The sequence below is a fragment of the Oncorhynchus nerka genome, linkage group LG22, assembly GCF_034236695.1.
Source record: "Oncorhynchus nerka isolate Pitt River linkage group LG22, Oner_Uvic_2.0, whole genome shotgun sequence".
Classification (NCBI taxonomy): Eukaryota; Metazoa; Chordata; class Actinopteri; order Salmoniformes; family Salmonidae; genus Oncorhynchus; species Oncorhynchus nerka.
In genome coordinates, this window is record NC_088417.1 from 97,062,490 (window position 1) to 97,078,990 (window position 16,501).

The 16,501-nt window shown below is 47.8% G+C and overlaps 1 protein-coding gene across 2 annotated transcripts in view; it reads left to right on the top strand.

Annotated features, from left to right (window-relative positions):
• Nucleotides 1-16,501, top strand: part of LOC115122490 (protein Shroom3-like) — a 166,312-nt gene that overhangs the window by 47,259 nt on the left and 102,552 nt on the right. The window contains exon 1 of one of the 2 annotated variants that reach the window (XM_065007630.1): nucleotides 6,789-7,357. The exons of the other annotated variant lie outside the window; for it this stretch is intronic. Within the exon in view, the coding sequence (XP_064863702.1) occupies nucleotides 7,320-7,357 (38 nt within the window). The 5' untranslated portion in view covers nucleotides 6,789-7,319. Of the gene's footprint in view, nucleotides 1-6,788; nucleotides 7,358-16,501 lie in introns of those variants that run through there. 2 annotated transcript variants of the gene reach the window in all.

Consider the following 16,501-nt stretch of genomic DNA (forward strand, 5'->3'; position numbering starts at 1 on the left):
GCCTGTACAGGTCCGTGACGATGCACTTGTCTTTTTGGTTCTTTTTTTAGCTCTTTACAGAACACATCGCCTTATTGGACTTAAAAAAAATATATATATATATATATAAAAACTGCAATACCTGATTTACATAAGTATTCAGACCCTTTGCTTTGAGACTCAACATTTAGCTCAGGTGCATACTTCTTCCATTGATCATCCTTGCGATGTTTTTACAACTTGATTGGAGTCCACCTGTGGTAAATTCAAATTGATTGGACATGATTTGTAAAGACACACACCTGTCTATATAAGGTCCCACAGATGACAGTGCATGTCAGAGCAAAAACCAAGCCATGAGGTCGAAGGAATTTGTACGTAGAGCTCAGAGACAGGATTGTGTTGAGGCATAGATCTGGGGAAGGCTACCAAAAAATGCCTGCAGCATTGAAGGTCCCCAAGAACACAGTGGCCTCCATCATTCAACCTCCAAGACTCTACCTAGAGCTGGCCACCCGGCCAAACTGAGCAATCGAGGGAGAAGGGCCTTGGTCAGGGAGGTGACCAAGAACCCAATGGTCACTCTGACAGAGTTCCAGAGTTCTTCTGTGGAGATGGGAGAAACTTCCAGAAGGACAACCATCTCTGTAGCACTACACCAAGCAGGCCTTCATGGTAGAGTGGCCAGATGGAAGCCACTCCTCAGTAAAAGGCACATGACAGCCCACTTGGAGTTTGCCAAAAGGCACCTAAAGCACTCTCAGACCATGAGAATGCCAAGAGTCACGTCTGGAGAAAACCTGGCACCATCCCTACGGTGAAGCATGGTGGTGGCAGCATCATGTCTCAGACCATGAGAATGCCAAGAGTCACGTCTGGAGAAAACCTGGCACCATCCCTACGGTGAAGCATGGAGGTGGCAGCATCATGTCTCAGACCATGAGAATGCCAAGAGTCACGTCTGGAGAAAACCTGGCACCATCCCTACGGTGAAGCATGGAGGTGGCAGCATCATGTCTCAGACCATGTCTGGAGGGGAGTTTATCACCCTCCTTCGGCCCTCCCAATTGCTCTTAACAAATTGTCTGACTTGCTGTCTAATTATGTTGAATCTGAATTATAAATATTGGGTGTTCTTAACTTGGATTGGTTGATGTCAGTATCAGATAGACTGAATGATATTTGTACTGAGCAAAATGTAACTCAACTTATAACTAAACCAACCCACCCCAACTTAAAACACCCTGAAAAATCACCTATATTGGATGTAATTCTGACAAAAGTATCCAGCCAATGGAATCTTTGCTAACGAGCTCAGTGACCATTATCCCATTGCCTGCAGTAGATATACTAAGCTACCTAAATTGTGTTTGTGCATTATTACAACTTCCAATGAGCAACATTTCCTGTATGACCTGGGGTTGTATGATAGGGAGGGTGTGTCCCTGTATCTCTGATTCGGATGTTTTACTTTTCTGTTTACCTTTCGTTCCCGAGTGGCACAGCGGTCTAAGGCACTGCATCTCAGTGCTAGAGGCATCAGGTATTAGGAGCATCGTCCGGATTTGTAAATAAAATATATGTGGATATCATTCTGACCTCGATAACTACTGCCCAATTTCTAAACTATCTTGCCTTGCAAAAATATTAGAATCACTGGCAAACTCCCTTGTACAAGCTGAATAACTTCTATGCTGGCTTCGAGGCAATGAACACTGAAGCATGCATGAGAGCATCAGCTGTTCCGGATGACTGTGTGATCATGTTCTCCGCAGCCAACGTGAGTAAGACCTTCAAACAGGTCAGCATTCACAAAGCTGTAGGGCCAGACGGATTACCAGGACCTGTACTCCGAGCATGCGCTGACCAACTGGCAAGTGTCTTCACTGCCATTTTCAACCTCTCCCTGTCTGTAATACCAACATGTTTCAAGCAGACCACCATAGTCCCTGTGCCCAAGAACACTAAGGTAACCTGCCTAAATGACTGTAGCCATGAAATGCTTTGAAAGGCTGGTCATGGCTCACATCAAAACCATTATCCCAGAAACCCTAGACCCACTCCAATTTGCATACCGTACCAACAGCTCCACAGATGACGCAATCTCTATTGCACTCCACACCGCCCTTTCCCCCCCTGGACAAAAGGAACACCTATGTGAGAATGCTATTCATTGACTACAGCTCAACACCATAGTGCCCACAAAGCTCATCACTAAGCTCAAGACTGTGGGACTAAACACCTCCCTCTGCAACTGGATCTTGGACTTCCTGACAAGCCGCCCCCAGGTGAAGGTAACGGTACAGTGGGCCCACGGTTCGGTATGTCTCACGGTTTGTGGGCCACGGTAACGGTACGGTTTCAGTATCTTTATATTTAAGAAAAGTGTGCATTTGTATGACTCTCATACAACGAGTTTGCAAAATGTAGCTCTTCATCTCCCGTCACAGAGAGGTAGCTTCCAGTATGTAGTGAACCGCAGTTAAAAATAGAAAAGACACCATTCGTTGTTTGAATGTCACAATGAGCTAGCTTCCAGAACATAGTGAACCGTCACAGAGAGGTAGCTTCCAGTACATAGTGAACCGTCACAGTGAGGTAGCTTCCAGAACATAGTGAACCGTCACAGAGAGGTAGCTTCCAGTACATAGTGAACCGTCACAGTGAGGTAGCTTCCAGAACATAGTGAACCGTCACAGAGAGGTAGCTTCCAGTACATAGTGAACCGTCACAGTGAGGTAGCTTCCAGAACATAGTGAACCGTCACAGAGAGGTAGCTTCCAGTACATAGTGAACCCAGTCCGGTACGTCCTGTGCCTGCTCCCCGTACTCACCCTGATGTACGCCTCCACAGCCCAGTACATCCTGTGCTAGCTCCCCGCACTCGCCGTGCGAAGTGTGTCATTGTTCCTGTACAAGCTCCACGCATCAGGCCTCCAGTGCGCCTCCCCAGTCCGGTACTTCCAGTCCGGTGACGGTCCCCAGTCCAGAGCTTCCGGCGACGGTCCCCAGTCTAGAGATTCCGGCGATGGTTCATAGTCCAGAGATTCCGGCGATGGTTCACAGTCCGGAACCTCTTAAGACGGTCCACCTCTGCGCAGGTGCCCAGTCCAGGCACGGCGGCCAACTCAGCTCCATGGCCGGGGCCCTCTGCGCCGAGGCCCAGTCCGGGCAAGGCGTTCTACCCAGCTCCATGGCCGGACCCGTTGTACGGAGTGGGTACTTCGCCCCGCACCGGAGCCTCCCCTATAGAGTCAGGTTTTGCGGCCAGAGTCCGCACCTTTGGGGGGGGGGGGGGGGGGGGTACTGTCACGCCCTGACCATAGAAAGCCTTTTAGTTTCTATGTTGGGTAGGTCAGGGTGTGACTAGGGTGGGCTATCTAGGATGTTTTATGTCTATGTTGGCCTGGTATGGTCCCAATCAGAGGCAGCTGTTTATCGTTGTCTCTGATTGGGGATCATATTTAGGCAGCCATTTCCCCACTGGCTTTTTGTGGGATCCACGCTGCGCCTTGGTCCGTCTCTACACACAACCGTGATAATAAGTAGGGGTGTCCAAACTTTTGACCGGTACTTGCTTAATTAATTCGATTAATATTATGATGTTTCTATCCCATGAAAAATGAAAAACCCTCTGGGTTTCTGTTAGGATGGAAGTGAAAATATGGCGCAGTACAACGTGACGGTCGGCAGTACAGTACAGGGTTATTTAGCGAAAGAATCCCTGTGTCGTGCGGACGAGAGACCGGGGTTCAAAGCCCCGACGGGGAGGTACTGTTTTTTATTCTGTATGTATGAATTACAAATCAGCCTTCATGTTTCTAGTCTATTGCGTAGTGACAATGTGTAATCATTGATGTCCCAGGGGCAGGAGTGGTAAACACTGTTGAAGTGTATAATTGTAATGTAACATTCGGCGTTAAATGAGTAGCAAGGTGCAGCGGGGCAGGCGTACATTTTCTTTAATGATAAAAGTTCCACCAAAAAAATAAATAAATAAACAACGTAAACGTAAAGCTAGGAGTGCAACATATGCAAAAAGACAAGATCCCACAACTGAAGGTGGGAAAAGGGGCTGCCTAAGTATGATCCCCAATCAGAGACAACGATAGACAGCTGCCTCTGATTGGGAACCATACTCTGCCAGCAAAGAAATATAAACATAGATTTCCCACCCTAGTCACACCCTGACCTACCAAATAGAGAATTGAAAGGATCTCTAAGGTCAGGGTGGGACATGTAATATATACATGCAGACACATCATTCAAATATTGTTTTAAACATGTTTTATTTATTTGACCTTTATTTAACTAGGCAAGTCAGTTAAGAACAAATTCTTATTTTCAATGACGGCCTAGGAACAGTGGGTTAACTACCTTGTTCAGGGGCAGAACGACAGATTTGTACCTTGTCAGCTAATGGAGTTTGATACACCTGGTATCGGATATGACTGGAAATAAACTTGTTAAATAGTGATTTTCATAAATGAACTTTATGACAAAAAAATTATGCACAATCGTTGGTCTCATCATCAACTAACATATTCCTCTCAATTGTAAATGTTTTGCTTGACTCGTTATGACGTTCTAACTACTTACATTTGCTTCCACCGTAATGTTTTGTCAGCCATCTTTGCTGAAGAAAGTCACCAAGGACGGGTGGCTCACGTCAAATTCGTTATTACAACCACTCGATATGATTGGTCATGTAAAAACCTTGGGACCCAAATGCATAATGAGTGCTCTAATGTAGAAAATAGTAAAACAATAAAATAAACCTTTAATGAGTAAATGTGTCCAAACTTTTGACTAGTACTGTATATTCATATATAGTATACATTGTGTATATCTGTGTCCATATTGTCCATGAGGTTCTAGTAGATAGACCATATGGTTCAACAGAAAATAGACTAATGAATGAACAAAGCAACTAATCAACAATAGCATTATTTTCAATTACTTCTGCAACTCGTCCAACTGTTTACTTTTTTCACAACTGCTACCAGTCTGACGCCAAAACATTGACAACAAATACAACTGCTACCAGTCTGACGCCAAAACATTGACAACAAATACAACTGCTACCAGTCTGACGCCAAAACATTGACAACAAATACATATTGACGCAGCCTCTCTGTCCCCATTGTCCCTGTCCCTGACTGGCTGGATAGTTTGTCTCCATTGTCCCCGGCCCTGACTGGCTGGATAGTTTGTCTCCATTGTCCCCGGCCCTGACTGGCTGGATAGTTTGTCTCCATTGTCCCCGGCCCTGACTGGCTGGATAGTTTGTCTCCATTGTCCCCGGCCCTGACTGGCTGGATAGTTTGTCTCCATTGTCCCCGGCCCTGACTGGCTGGATAGTTTGTCTCCATTGTCCCCGGCCCTGACTGGCTGGATAGTTTGTCTCCATTGCCCCCGGCCCTGACTGGCTGGATAGTCTGTAGTCTGTCCCCATTGTCCCTGGCCCTGACTGGCTGGATAGTCTGTAGTCTGTCCCCATTGTCCCTGGCCCTGACTGGCTGGATAGTCTGTAGTCTGTCCCCATTGTCCCTGGCCCTGACTGGCTGTCTCCATTGCCCCCGGCCCTGACTGGCTGGTAGTCTGTAGTCTGTCCCCATTGCCCCTGGCTGGATACACACAGATCAGGCTTTTCTTTTGGCTAATAAAAGGCCATAATGGCAGCCATTGTCTCACACCTGGCTTTGTTTCTAACCCTGGACTATACTCTACACTGTGCACAGGACTCAGGTTCACCTGCCTGCCTGCGTGACTGGGTGGCTGTACTCTCCCTCTCTCCGGCCATGTGAGAGGGGAGGGAGGAAACAGCCCAGCCACAGAGCCCAGCCACAGAGGATGGCAGGATGCTCATTTGCATCCAAGTACAGAGTCCAAGAGACATTGGCAGAGAGAGAGAGAGAGAGAGGGAGAGAGAAGAGAGAGAGAGAGAGAGAGAGAGAAGAGAGAGAGAGAGAGAAGAGAGAGAGAGAGAGAGAGAGACAAGAGAGAGAGAGACAGACAGAGGCAGAGAGGATACCACAAAGCTTCCCTTACGTCCAGTGTTCGGGCTAGCGGTGCTGTGTTGTGGAGATGCAGTATGGTCAGTCAGTGTAGTGTTGACTCTGTAAAGTCTGAACAAGCACAACTTCCTAGATGGCTCTGTAGTCCAGGAGTGTTCAGGACAGGTAGTGTTAGGTAGTGCTGTCCTGACTGGGCAAACACCTGTCGAAGCCTGGAGACTAGGACTCAGTGACTGACATCTCCATGGAAGGGTAAGGGTGTGCCACTGTCAGCCAGAACTGCCTACTGCTGGGAAGAGAAGACTGAGGAGTGCTGAGGCAACGTTAGTGTAGTGCTGTCCTGGCTGGACAAACACCTGTTGAAGCCTGGAGATTGCAGAAGGACTATACCATTACCATACTGACTGACTGACTGACTGCTCCACTGTAGGCTAAATGGTGTGCAGCAGTTAGCCTACCTGTCAGTCTACCTACTGAACTATAGGCTACCACACACTGACTGACTGACTGACTGACTGACTAGCTGTCTTACAGGCCGGCTGGCTGGCTGGCTGACAGGCTGGCTGACTGACAGGCTGGCTGGCTGACAGGCTGGCTGACTGGCTGGCTGGCTGCTCCATGGTATGGAGGGAGTGCCACTGTAGGACCTTGTCAGCCTACCTACAGCTGTGGGAAGACAAGACTGAGGAGGAGTTGCATAACTTCAGACTTTGGACACAGCAGTTCTCTGGGAGGGTGGACTTGATGGGAAAGGGAGGGAAATGAAGGAGGAGGCGTGAGAATTTCCTGAGGACAGGAGTCAGCACAGGTTATTGTTGCTGGAGTTAACAGTTAGTACAGGATTACAGGTTATTGTTGCTGGAGTTAACAGTGAGGACCGGATTACAGATATATGTTAGGTTGAGCCATCATATCCCACCAGCCCATGTGGCTCAACTGATCAACTGATTGACTGGTTGCAGACAGATAGATGAATCCACCTCAAACGAACCAAGATGGACCCCAGTCTGGATCTGAACCCCAGTTGACATGCTCTAGTCATGTGTCCCTCTCTCAGCGGTGATGTAAGACAGCCATTATCAAGTCTGTTTGGTCTTCCTAACTGATCGCGATCCTTTCTGAGCTTTGGACTAGCTGATTAGCTGAGACCGTTCTAAGGAGGAAGGAGGAACTACTTTGGATGTATTAAATGAGTTGATTCTGGCTATTCTGAGGAGAAACTCCTTTTCCCATGGCCACTAGGGCTTGACTCTGGCTATTCTGAAGAGGAACTACTTTTCCCAGGAGCACTAGGGCTTGACTCTGGCTGTATGTCACCAAAGGATGGATGAGACCCCAGACATCAGTAGTGACTCAGACAGGTGTGTGACTGTTCTCTATCATCTGTTTATACCTAACAACAGGTACACTACATAACAGTAGTCATGCTTTTAGTTCTGTGTACTACAGAGGAAGAAAGGCTATATGCTCACTCTCTCTCTTTCTCTTTCCCTCACTCCCTCCCTCCCTATTTCTCTCTCTCTCAGTAATTAACTGTGTGTGCTCCCAATGTTGGGTCAAGAGGTCGACTGTGAAGCCCATCCCACAGACAAGGGTCTCATTTACAATGGTGCCCTGAATACAAACATTTTCATAATCAAGAAAATAAATAAAATAAAATACAACAAAAATAACAAAAAAACAATAAGGTACAATTACAATACTACAATGTCAACCAATAAACCATTACAGTCAATAGAAACAACCACAATCCTCAGTGAATGAATTTAACACAAGAGTCCTAAACTGCCCTAGCGGAACCAGGGAATCAAGATGCAAGGAATTTCGCAGGTTATTCCTACAATGGGGGGCACTAAAACTAAGGAGGATTTACCTAAATTGGTCGAGAACAGAGAGAACAGAGTTAACCAACCCTGAGAGCTAACCAACCCTGAGAGCTAACCAACCCTGAGAGTTAACCAACCCTGAGAGCTAACCAACCCTGAGAGCTAACCAACCCTGAGAGCTAACCAAACCTGAGAGTTAACCAACCCTGAGAGTTAACCAACCCTGAGAGCTAACCAACCCTGAGAGTTAACCAACCCTGAGAGCTAACCAACCCTGAGAGTTAACCAACCCTGAGAGTTAACCAACCCTGAGAGCTAAGCAACCCTGAGAGCTAACCAACCATGAGAGTTAACCAACCCTGAGAGCTAACCAACCCTGAGAGCTAACCAACCCTGAGAGCTAACCAACCCTGAGAGTTAACCAACCCTGAGAGCTAACCAACCCTGAGAGCTAACCAAACCTGAGAGTTAACCAACCCTGAGAGCTAACCAAAGCTGAGAGTTAACCAACCCTGAGAGCTAACCAACCCTGAGAGCTAACCAACCCCGAGAGTTAACCAACCCCGAGAGTTAACCAACCCTGAGAGTTAACCAACCCTGAGAGTTAATCAAACCTGAGAGTTAACCAACCCCGAGAGTTAACCAACCCTGAGAGTTAATCAAACCTGAGAGTTAACCAACCCCGAGAGTTAACCAACCCTGAGAGCTAACCAACCCTGAGAGTTAATCAAACCTGAGAGTTAACCAACCCAGAGAGCTCATTTATATAGCTCTTTTATATAGCAACAACGTTTGGTAAGTTGGAGGCTTGTTTAGTAGAGCTATTCAAACAGGTGATTTACGGGACTTCCATGAGGACTAGCCAACCTTTTGATAAAGGATGCAATGAAGTGTATTAAAACTGTCACCTGTGATAAAGTGAAGGGCACTATGGTAGACGGCTTCCAAAGGTTTAAGAGTAGTAGTTGCTGAAATCTGGTCAATGGTGTTACCATAGCCATGAACTGGCTGGAAATATGTAGTCCATTTGAAACAAAGTTGACTTTACAATCTGCTTTCTGCTATTTCGGTAGAGGCAATATCTATTTATAAAATAAAAAAGAAGAAGAAGCCCACTTTAAATCTGAACTTTTTAACAAGCTCATCCGTATGTCTTTTTAAAACATTACATCTTTGTCAATCTAAATGCCCAGATATTTATAGGTGGGAACCTGATCAATGGGAGACCCATCCAGTGAATAAATATAAATAATATTAAATAATATTAAGTCCAATGTTTAAACCAACCAGGGCTTCCTGTAAGGCAACAAGATCAGATGGCAGCTCTAACATATCCAACAGTTTGGGCAATGGCATACGTAACAGAATCGTCTGCATACAGATTAATTTAACACGTTTTAACAGATAGACCAATATTATTTATATAAATAGTAAAGAGAAACGGGTCCTAATACCGACCCCTGAGGTACACCTTTCGTAATATCTAGGAAACTGGACTTAACATCATCAGAAATCACACATTGTGTCCTGTCTGACAGATCATTCTCAAACTACTTGCAAGAAAGCTTGACCCAGGCCTATTTCAGTCAACGGGGTTGAATAACTTTTGAAAGGCAGCACAATGATTTTTATGATCTAAGCAATTTAACACATCATCTTAAACGAGCGTAGCAGCTGAAATGGTGCTTAGTCACTTTCCAGATTGTAGGAATAATACCTGAACTAATTTTCAAGTAAAAAATATAGTTCAATGGTTCTGCAATAAGTAAGGGCAGAGAGCTGTAGTAAGAAGGGACCAAGTGAATCAGCTTTTTAACATCAATCTTTAGCACTAAGGTACATCATAGACATCAAGTGGAGTGAAATTAAAATAAAGTATGTTTATTTTAGTGCATTATTCTCTACAATCCGTTTTTGAGATGACTAAAGGACTCCCTCTAGTGGAATGAGATGAATTTTCAGAGACTATCCTTTCAAACAGATAGCCAGCTGAAGTTAAATGGTTATTAAATGGTTATTAAATGGTTATTAAATGGTTATTACATGGTTATTAAATGGTTATTCATTTGTCTAGTATGGGACCAGAGGCTGTCAAATCCTTCTTAACCAAGATTCAGTTACAAATAGAGCGTCCGCGTTGGTTTGAGAAACCAGAGTTAAAAATATTTTTTCTCAAGTAAACTTGTACTTGAATGTACTTGAATCAGCCCAAAGCCTCAGCTGCTGGATTTGAGATCAGACAAGAGTAGGCCTAATCCATGAGGGACTCAGCATGGATCACTCTGCTATCTGAACTCAGAATCAAATATTGCCTGCTAGCTTGCTTATCAATTTATGCTAACTGTCTGTCACGAGAGACTACTGTGATGCTAGCTAAGCTAGTGTAACGGATGTGAAACGGCTAACTAGTTAGCGGTGGTGCTGGTGTAACGGATGTGAAACGGCTAGCTAGTTAGCGGTGGTGCGCTCTAAATAGCGTTTCAATCGGTGACGTCACTTGCTCTGAGACCTTGAAGTAGTGGTTCCCCTTGCTCTGCAAGTGCCGTGGCTTTTGTGGAGCGATGGGTAACGATGCTTCGTGGGTGACTGTTGTTGATGTGTGCAGAGGGTCCCTGGTTCGCGCCCGGGTATGGGCGAGGGGACGGTCTAAAGTTATACTGTTACACTAGGTCATTCTTCAGTCTGTCCACAGGGGCTAAGTTCCCTCCAGACAGAAACTACCTATTGGGCAAAAACTAGTGGAATCCACGTAAATTCCCCCCGAAAATACGTTGAATCAACGTGGAAAACTGATTGGATTTGAAAAAAGTAAAACATTCACCAAATGTTTTACCTAAATCCAATGACGTGAACCAAATGTAAACCAAAACTAGACGCTGAAATGAAGTCTGTGCCCAGTGGGTAGAGAGCAGAGAGAGCTAACTGCTGACTCCCTCCGGTCCAATGTGACACTCAGGAATGCCTGTAAATATTTAACAATGAGAGCAAAGAGAGCTAACTGCTACCTCCCTCCAGTCCAATGTGACACTCAGAAATGCTGTAAATATTTATCAATGCCTTGTAAGACTGCTGCTGAGGTGCCAAATGTCTCCGCCTATCACCGATCATTATTTCTCCTTATGCTTACACAAAGGATACCGCAAAACACACAGTGAGTGCCATCTAACCATGGTGGGTAGCTTAGCGGTTAGAGAGGCGAGCCAGCAATCGGAGGGTTGTCGGTTTGAATCCCAGGTCCGGTAGGAACTGAGCTGGCAACCGAAGGGTTCAAATCCTAGATGCCATTTGCCTTGCCGTTGTGCCCCTGAGCAATGCACTTAACCCCCCCACAACAACAGCTCCCTAGGTGCCCAGTGTGGCAGCACCCCGCACCTCTCCAAAAACTGTAGACATTAGAGGAGGCTGGTGGAAGGCGCTATAGGAGGACAGGCTCATTGTAATGGCTGTAATTGAATTAACAGTCCAACATGGTTTCCATATGTTTGTTGTGGAGCAGGTGTAGAGAAATTATCATCTAGTTGATACACACCCTACAGTAGGACTACAGTATCACCCTACAGTAGGACTACAGTACCACCCTACAGTAGGACTACAGTACCACCATGCAGTAGGACTACAGTACCACCCTACAGTAGGACTACAGTATCACCCTACAGTAGAACTACAGTACCACCCTACAGTAGGACTACAGTACCACCCTACAGTAGGACTACAGTACCACCCTACAGTAGGACTACAGTACCACCATGCAGTAGGACTACAGTACCACCCTACAGTAGGACTACAGTACCACCCTACAGTAGGACTACAGTATCACCCTACAGTAGGACTACAGTATCACCCTACAGTAGGACTACAGTACCACCCTACAGTAGGACTACAGTACCACCCTACAGTAGGACTACAGTACCACCCTACAGTAGGACTACAGTACCACCCTACAGTAGGACTACAGTACCACCATGCAGTAGGACTACAGTACCACCCTACAGTAGGACTACAGTACCACCCTACAGTAGGACTACAGTACCACCCTACAGTAGGACTACAGTACCACCATGCAGTAGGACTACAGTACCACCCTACAGTAGGACTACAGTACCACCCTACAGTAGGACTACAGTACCACCATGCAGTAGGACTACAGTACCACCCTACAGTAGGACTACAGTACCACCATGCAGTAGGACTACAGTACCACCCTACAGTAGGACTACAGTACCACCCTGCAGTAGAACTACATCCACACCCTGCAGTAGGACTACAGTACCACCCTACAGTAGGACTACAGTACCACCATGCAGTAGGACTACAGTACCACCCTACAGTAGGACTACAGTACCACCCTACAGTAGGACTACAGTACCACCCTACAGTAGGACTACAGTACCACCATGCAGTAGGACTACAGTACCACCCTACAGTAGGACTACAGTACCACCCTACAGTAGGACTACAGTATCACCCTACAGTAGGACTACAGTACCACCCTACAGTAGGACTACAGTACCACCATGCAGTAGGACTACAGTACCACCCTACAGTAGGACTACAGTACCACCCTACAGTAGGACTACAGTATCACCCTACAGTAGGACTACAGTACCACCCTACAGTAGGACTACAGTACCACCATGCAGTAGGACTACAGTACCACCCTACAGTAGGACTACAGTACCACCATGCAGTAGGACTACAGTACCACCCTACAGTAGGACTACAGTACCACCCTACAGTAGGACTACAGTACCACCATACAGTAGGACTACAGTACCACCCTACAGTAGGACTACAGTACCACCATACAGTAGGACTACAGTACCACCATGCAGTAGGACTACAGTACCACCCTACAGTAGGACTACAGTACCACCCTACAGTAGTACTACAGTACCACCATACAGTAGGACTACAGTACCACCATGCAGTAGGACTACAGTACCACCCTACAGTAGGACTACAGTACCACCATGCAGTAGGACTACAGTACCACCCTACAGTAGGACTACAGTACCACCCTACAGTAGGACTACAGTACCACCATACAGTAGGACTACAGTACCACCCTACAGTAGGACTACAGTACCACCCTACGGTAGGACTACAGTACCACCCTACAGTAGGACTACAGTACCACCCTACAGTATAACTACAGTACCACCCTACCGTAGGACTACAGTACCACCCTACAGTAGGACTACAGTACCACCCTACAGTAGAACTACAGTACCACCCTACAGTAGGACTACAGTACCACCCTACAGTAGGACTACAGTACCACCCTACAGTAGGACTACAGTACCACCCTACAGTAGAACTACAGTACCACCCTACAGTAGGACTACAGTACCACCCTACAGTAGGACTACAGTACCACCCTACAGTAGGACTACAGTATCACCCTGCAGTAGGACTACAGTACCACCCTACAGTAGGACTACAGTATCACCCTACAGTAGGACTACAGTACCACCCTACAGTAGGACTACAGTACCACCCTGCAGTAGAACTACATCCACACCCTGCAGTAGGACTACAGTACCACCCTACAGTAGGGCTACAGTACCACCCTACAGTAGGGCTACAGTACCACCCTACAGTAGGGCTACAGTATCACCCTACAGTAGGCCTACTGCAGGGTGTGGATGTAGTTCTACTGCAGGGTGTGGATGTAGTTCTACTGCAGGGTGTGGATGTAGTCCTACTGCAGGGTGGTACTGGAGGCCTACTGCAGGGTGTGGATGTAGTTCTACTGCAGGGTGTGGATGTAGTTCTACTGCAGGGTGTGGATGTAGTCCTTACTGCAGGGTGGTACTGTAGTTATACTGCAGGGTGTGGATATAGTTCTACTGCAGGGTGTGGATGTATGCCTTACTGCAGGGTGGTACTGTAGTTATACTGCAGGGTGTGGATATAGTTCTACTGCAGAGTGTGGATGTAGTTCTACTGTAGGGTGTGGATGTAGTTCTACTGCAGGGTGTGGATGTGGTTCTACTGCAGGGTGTGGATGTAGTCCTACTGCAGGGTGTGGATGTAGTCCTACTGCAGGGTGTGGATGTAGTCCTCCTGTAGGGTGTAGGCCTACTTTAGATGTCCCAACACCCACCAGTGAGAGGGGTGACCTAGTGTGTGTGTGTTTGTGTCCTGGCTCTGTCGCTATGGATACAACCCAGGTTGCCCTTTCCTGTCGTCAGGGCGGGTTGGCATGCGAGGAATTTGAAGGGAAGGCTTGAAGGTTGGAGGGGTGAGTGGCGCATCTCTCCCCCTGCAGAGCAGACATCCCCCACCCCACCCATTCACTCCTGCTGTCTGGTTTTAATTAGACTCGTTAAATATGTAAATTTATGTAAATGTGACAAAGCGTGGTGGAGAGACAGTCACATGAACATGTTCTTCTTCGGAGATGAGACTTTAACACAGTATTTTCTTTTCAAACATCAAAATACCCTAAATATGATACAACAGGACAATCCAGAAAATGTTTCATTTTCCCGATTTAATGTCTATAAGCCGTTAGCTGGCCCAGTTTATGTAGCAGCCATCGTTCTGAGGAGAGGTGTGAACAGTGAATAGTAGTAATGAGGTTCTAATTAACACTAGAACCGCTAAAGCAGTCATTTGGACTGATCATGAGGTAAAACATTTTATTACATTTTTTTTTAAGTCATGCCCCTCTTTGTCCTTGACTTGTCCTAAATAAGTCTATATAACAATCTGTTGTTCGAATCTTAATATCACAAACAGAACTGGAGTTACAACCTGTTTTAGGAGGGCATGTCATTTTTTGAATGGTTTCCCCCCATTGCCCCTCCTTCTCCTCACAGTAGGGCCTGCTCCCCTCCTTCTCCCTACAGTAGGGCCTGCTCCCCTTCTTCTCCCTGCAGTAGGGCCTGCTCCCCTTCTTCTCACTGCAGTAGGGCCTGCTCCCCTTCTTCTCCCTGCAGTAGGGCCTGCTCCCCTTCTTCTCCCTACAGTAGGGCCTGCTCCCCTCCTTCTCCTGACAGTAGGGCCTCCTCCCCTCCTTCTCCTGACAGTAGGGCCTGCTCCCCTCCTTCTCCCTACAGTAGGGCCTGCTCCCCTCCTTCTCCTGACAGTATGGCCTGCTCCCCTCCTTCTCCTGACAGTAGGGCCTGCTCCCCTCCTTCTCCTGACAGTATGGCCTGCTCCCCTCCTTCTCCTGACAGTAGGACCTGCTCCCCTTCTTCTCCCTACAGTAGGGCCTGCTCCCCTTCTTCTCCTGACAGTATGGCCTGCTCCCCTCCTTCTCCTGACAGTAGGGCCTGCTCCCCTCCTTCTCCTGACAGTAGGGCCTGCTCCCCTCCTTTTCCTGACAGTATGGCCTGCTCCCCTCCTTCTCCTGACAGTAGGGCCTGCCCCCCTCCTTCTCCTGACAGTAGGCCCTGCTCCCCTCCTTCTCCTGACAGTAGGGCCTGCTCCCCTCCTTCTCCCTACAGCAGGGCCTGCTCCCCTCCTTCTCCTGACAGTATGGCCTGCTCCCCTCCTTCTCCTGACAGTATGGCCTGCTCCCCTCCTTCTCCTGACAGTAGGGCCTGCTCCCCTCCTTCTCCTGACAGTATGGCCTGCTCCCCTCCTTCTCCTGACAGTAGGGCCTGCTCCCCTTCTTCTCCCTACAGTAGAGCCTGCTCCCCTTCTTCTCCTGACAGTATGGCCTGCTCCCCTCCTTCTCCTGACAGTATGGCCTGCTCCCCTCCTTCTCCTGACAGTAGGGCCTGCTCCCCTCCTTCTCCTGACAGTAGGGCCTGCTCCCCTCCTTCTCCTGACAGTAGGGCCTGCTCCCCTCCTTCTCCTGACAGTAGGGCCTGCTCCCCTCCTTCTCCTGACAGTAGGGCCTGCTCCTCTCCTTCTCCTGACAGTAGGGCCTGCTCCCCTCCTTCTCCTGACAGTAGGGCCTGCTCCCCTCCTTCTCCTGACAGTATGGCCTGCTCCTCACCTTCTCCCTACAGTAGGGCCTGCTCCCCTCCTCCTGACAGTTGGGCCTGCCCCTCTCCTTCTCCTGACAGTAGGGCCTGCTCCCCTCCTTCTCCCTGCAGTAGGGCCTCCCCTTCTCCTGACAGTAGGGCCTGCTCCCCTCCTTCTCCCTACAGTAGGGCCTGCCCCTCTCCTTCTCCTGACAGTAGGGCCTGCTCCCCTCCTTCTCCTAACAGTTGGGCCTGCCCCTCTCCTTCTCCTGACAGTAGGGCCTGCTCCTCACCTTCTCCCTACAGTAGGGCCTGCTCCTCACCTTCTCCCTACAGTAGGGCCTGCTCCCCTCCTTCTCCCTACAGTAGGGCCTGCTCCTCTCCTTCTCCTGACCGTAGGGCCTGCTCCTCACCTTCTCCCTACAGTAGGGCCTGCTCCCCTACTTCTCGAAATGGATCATGACATCTCTGATGATTAATCTTCTGGTTCTGAGCCTCATCCTGAACCTCCTCTTCTGGTTCTGAGCCTCATCCTGAACCTCCTCTTCTGGTTCTGAGCCTCATCCTGAACCTCTTCTTCTGGTTCTGAGCCTCATCCTGAGCCTCCTCTTCTGGTTCTGAGCCTCATCCTGAACCTCCTCTTTTGGTTCTGAGCCTCATCCTGAACCTTCTCTTCTGGTTCTGAGCCTCATCCTGAACCTCTTCTTCTGGTTCTGAGCCTCATCCTGAGCCTCCTCTTCTGGTTCCGAGCCTCATCCTG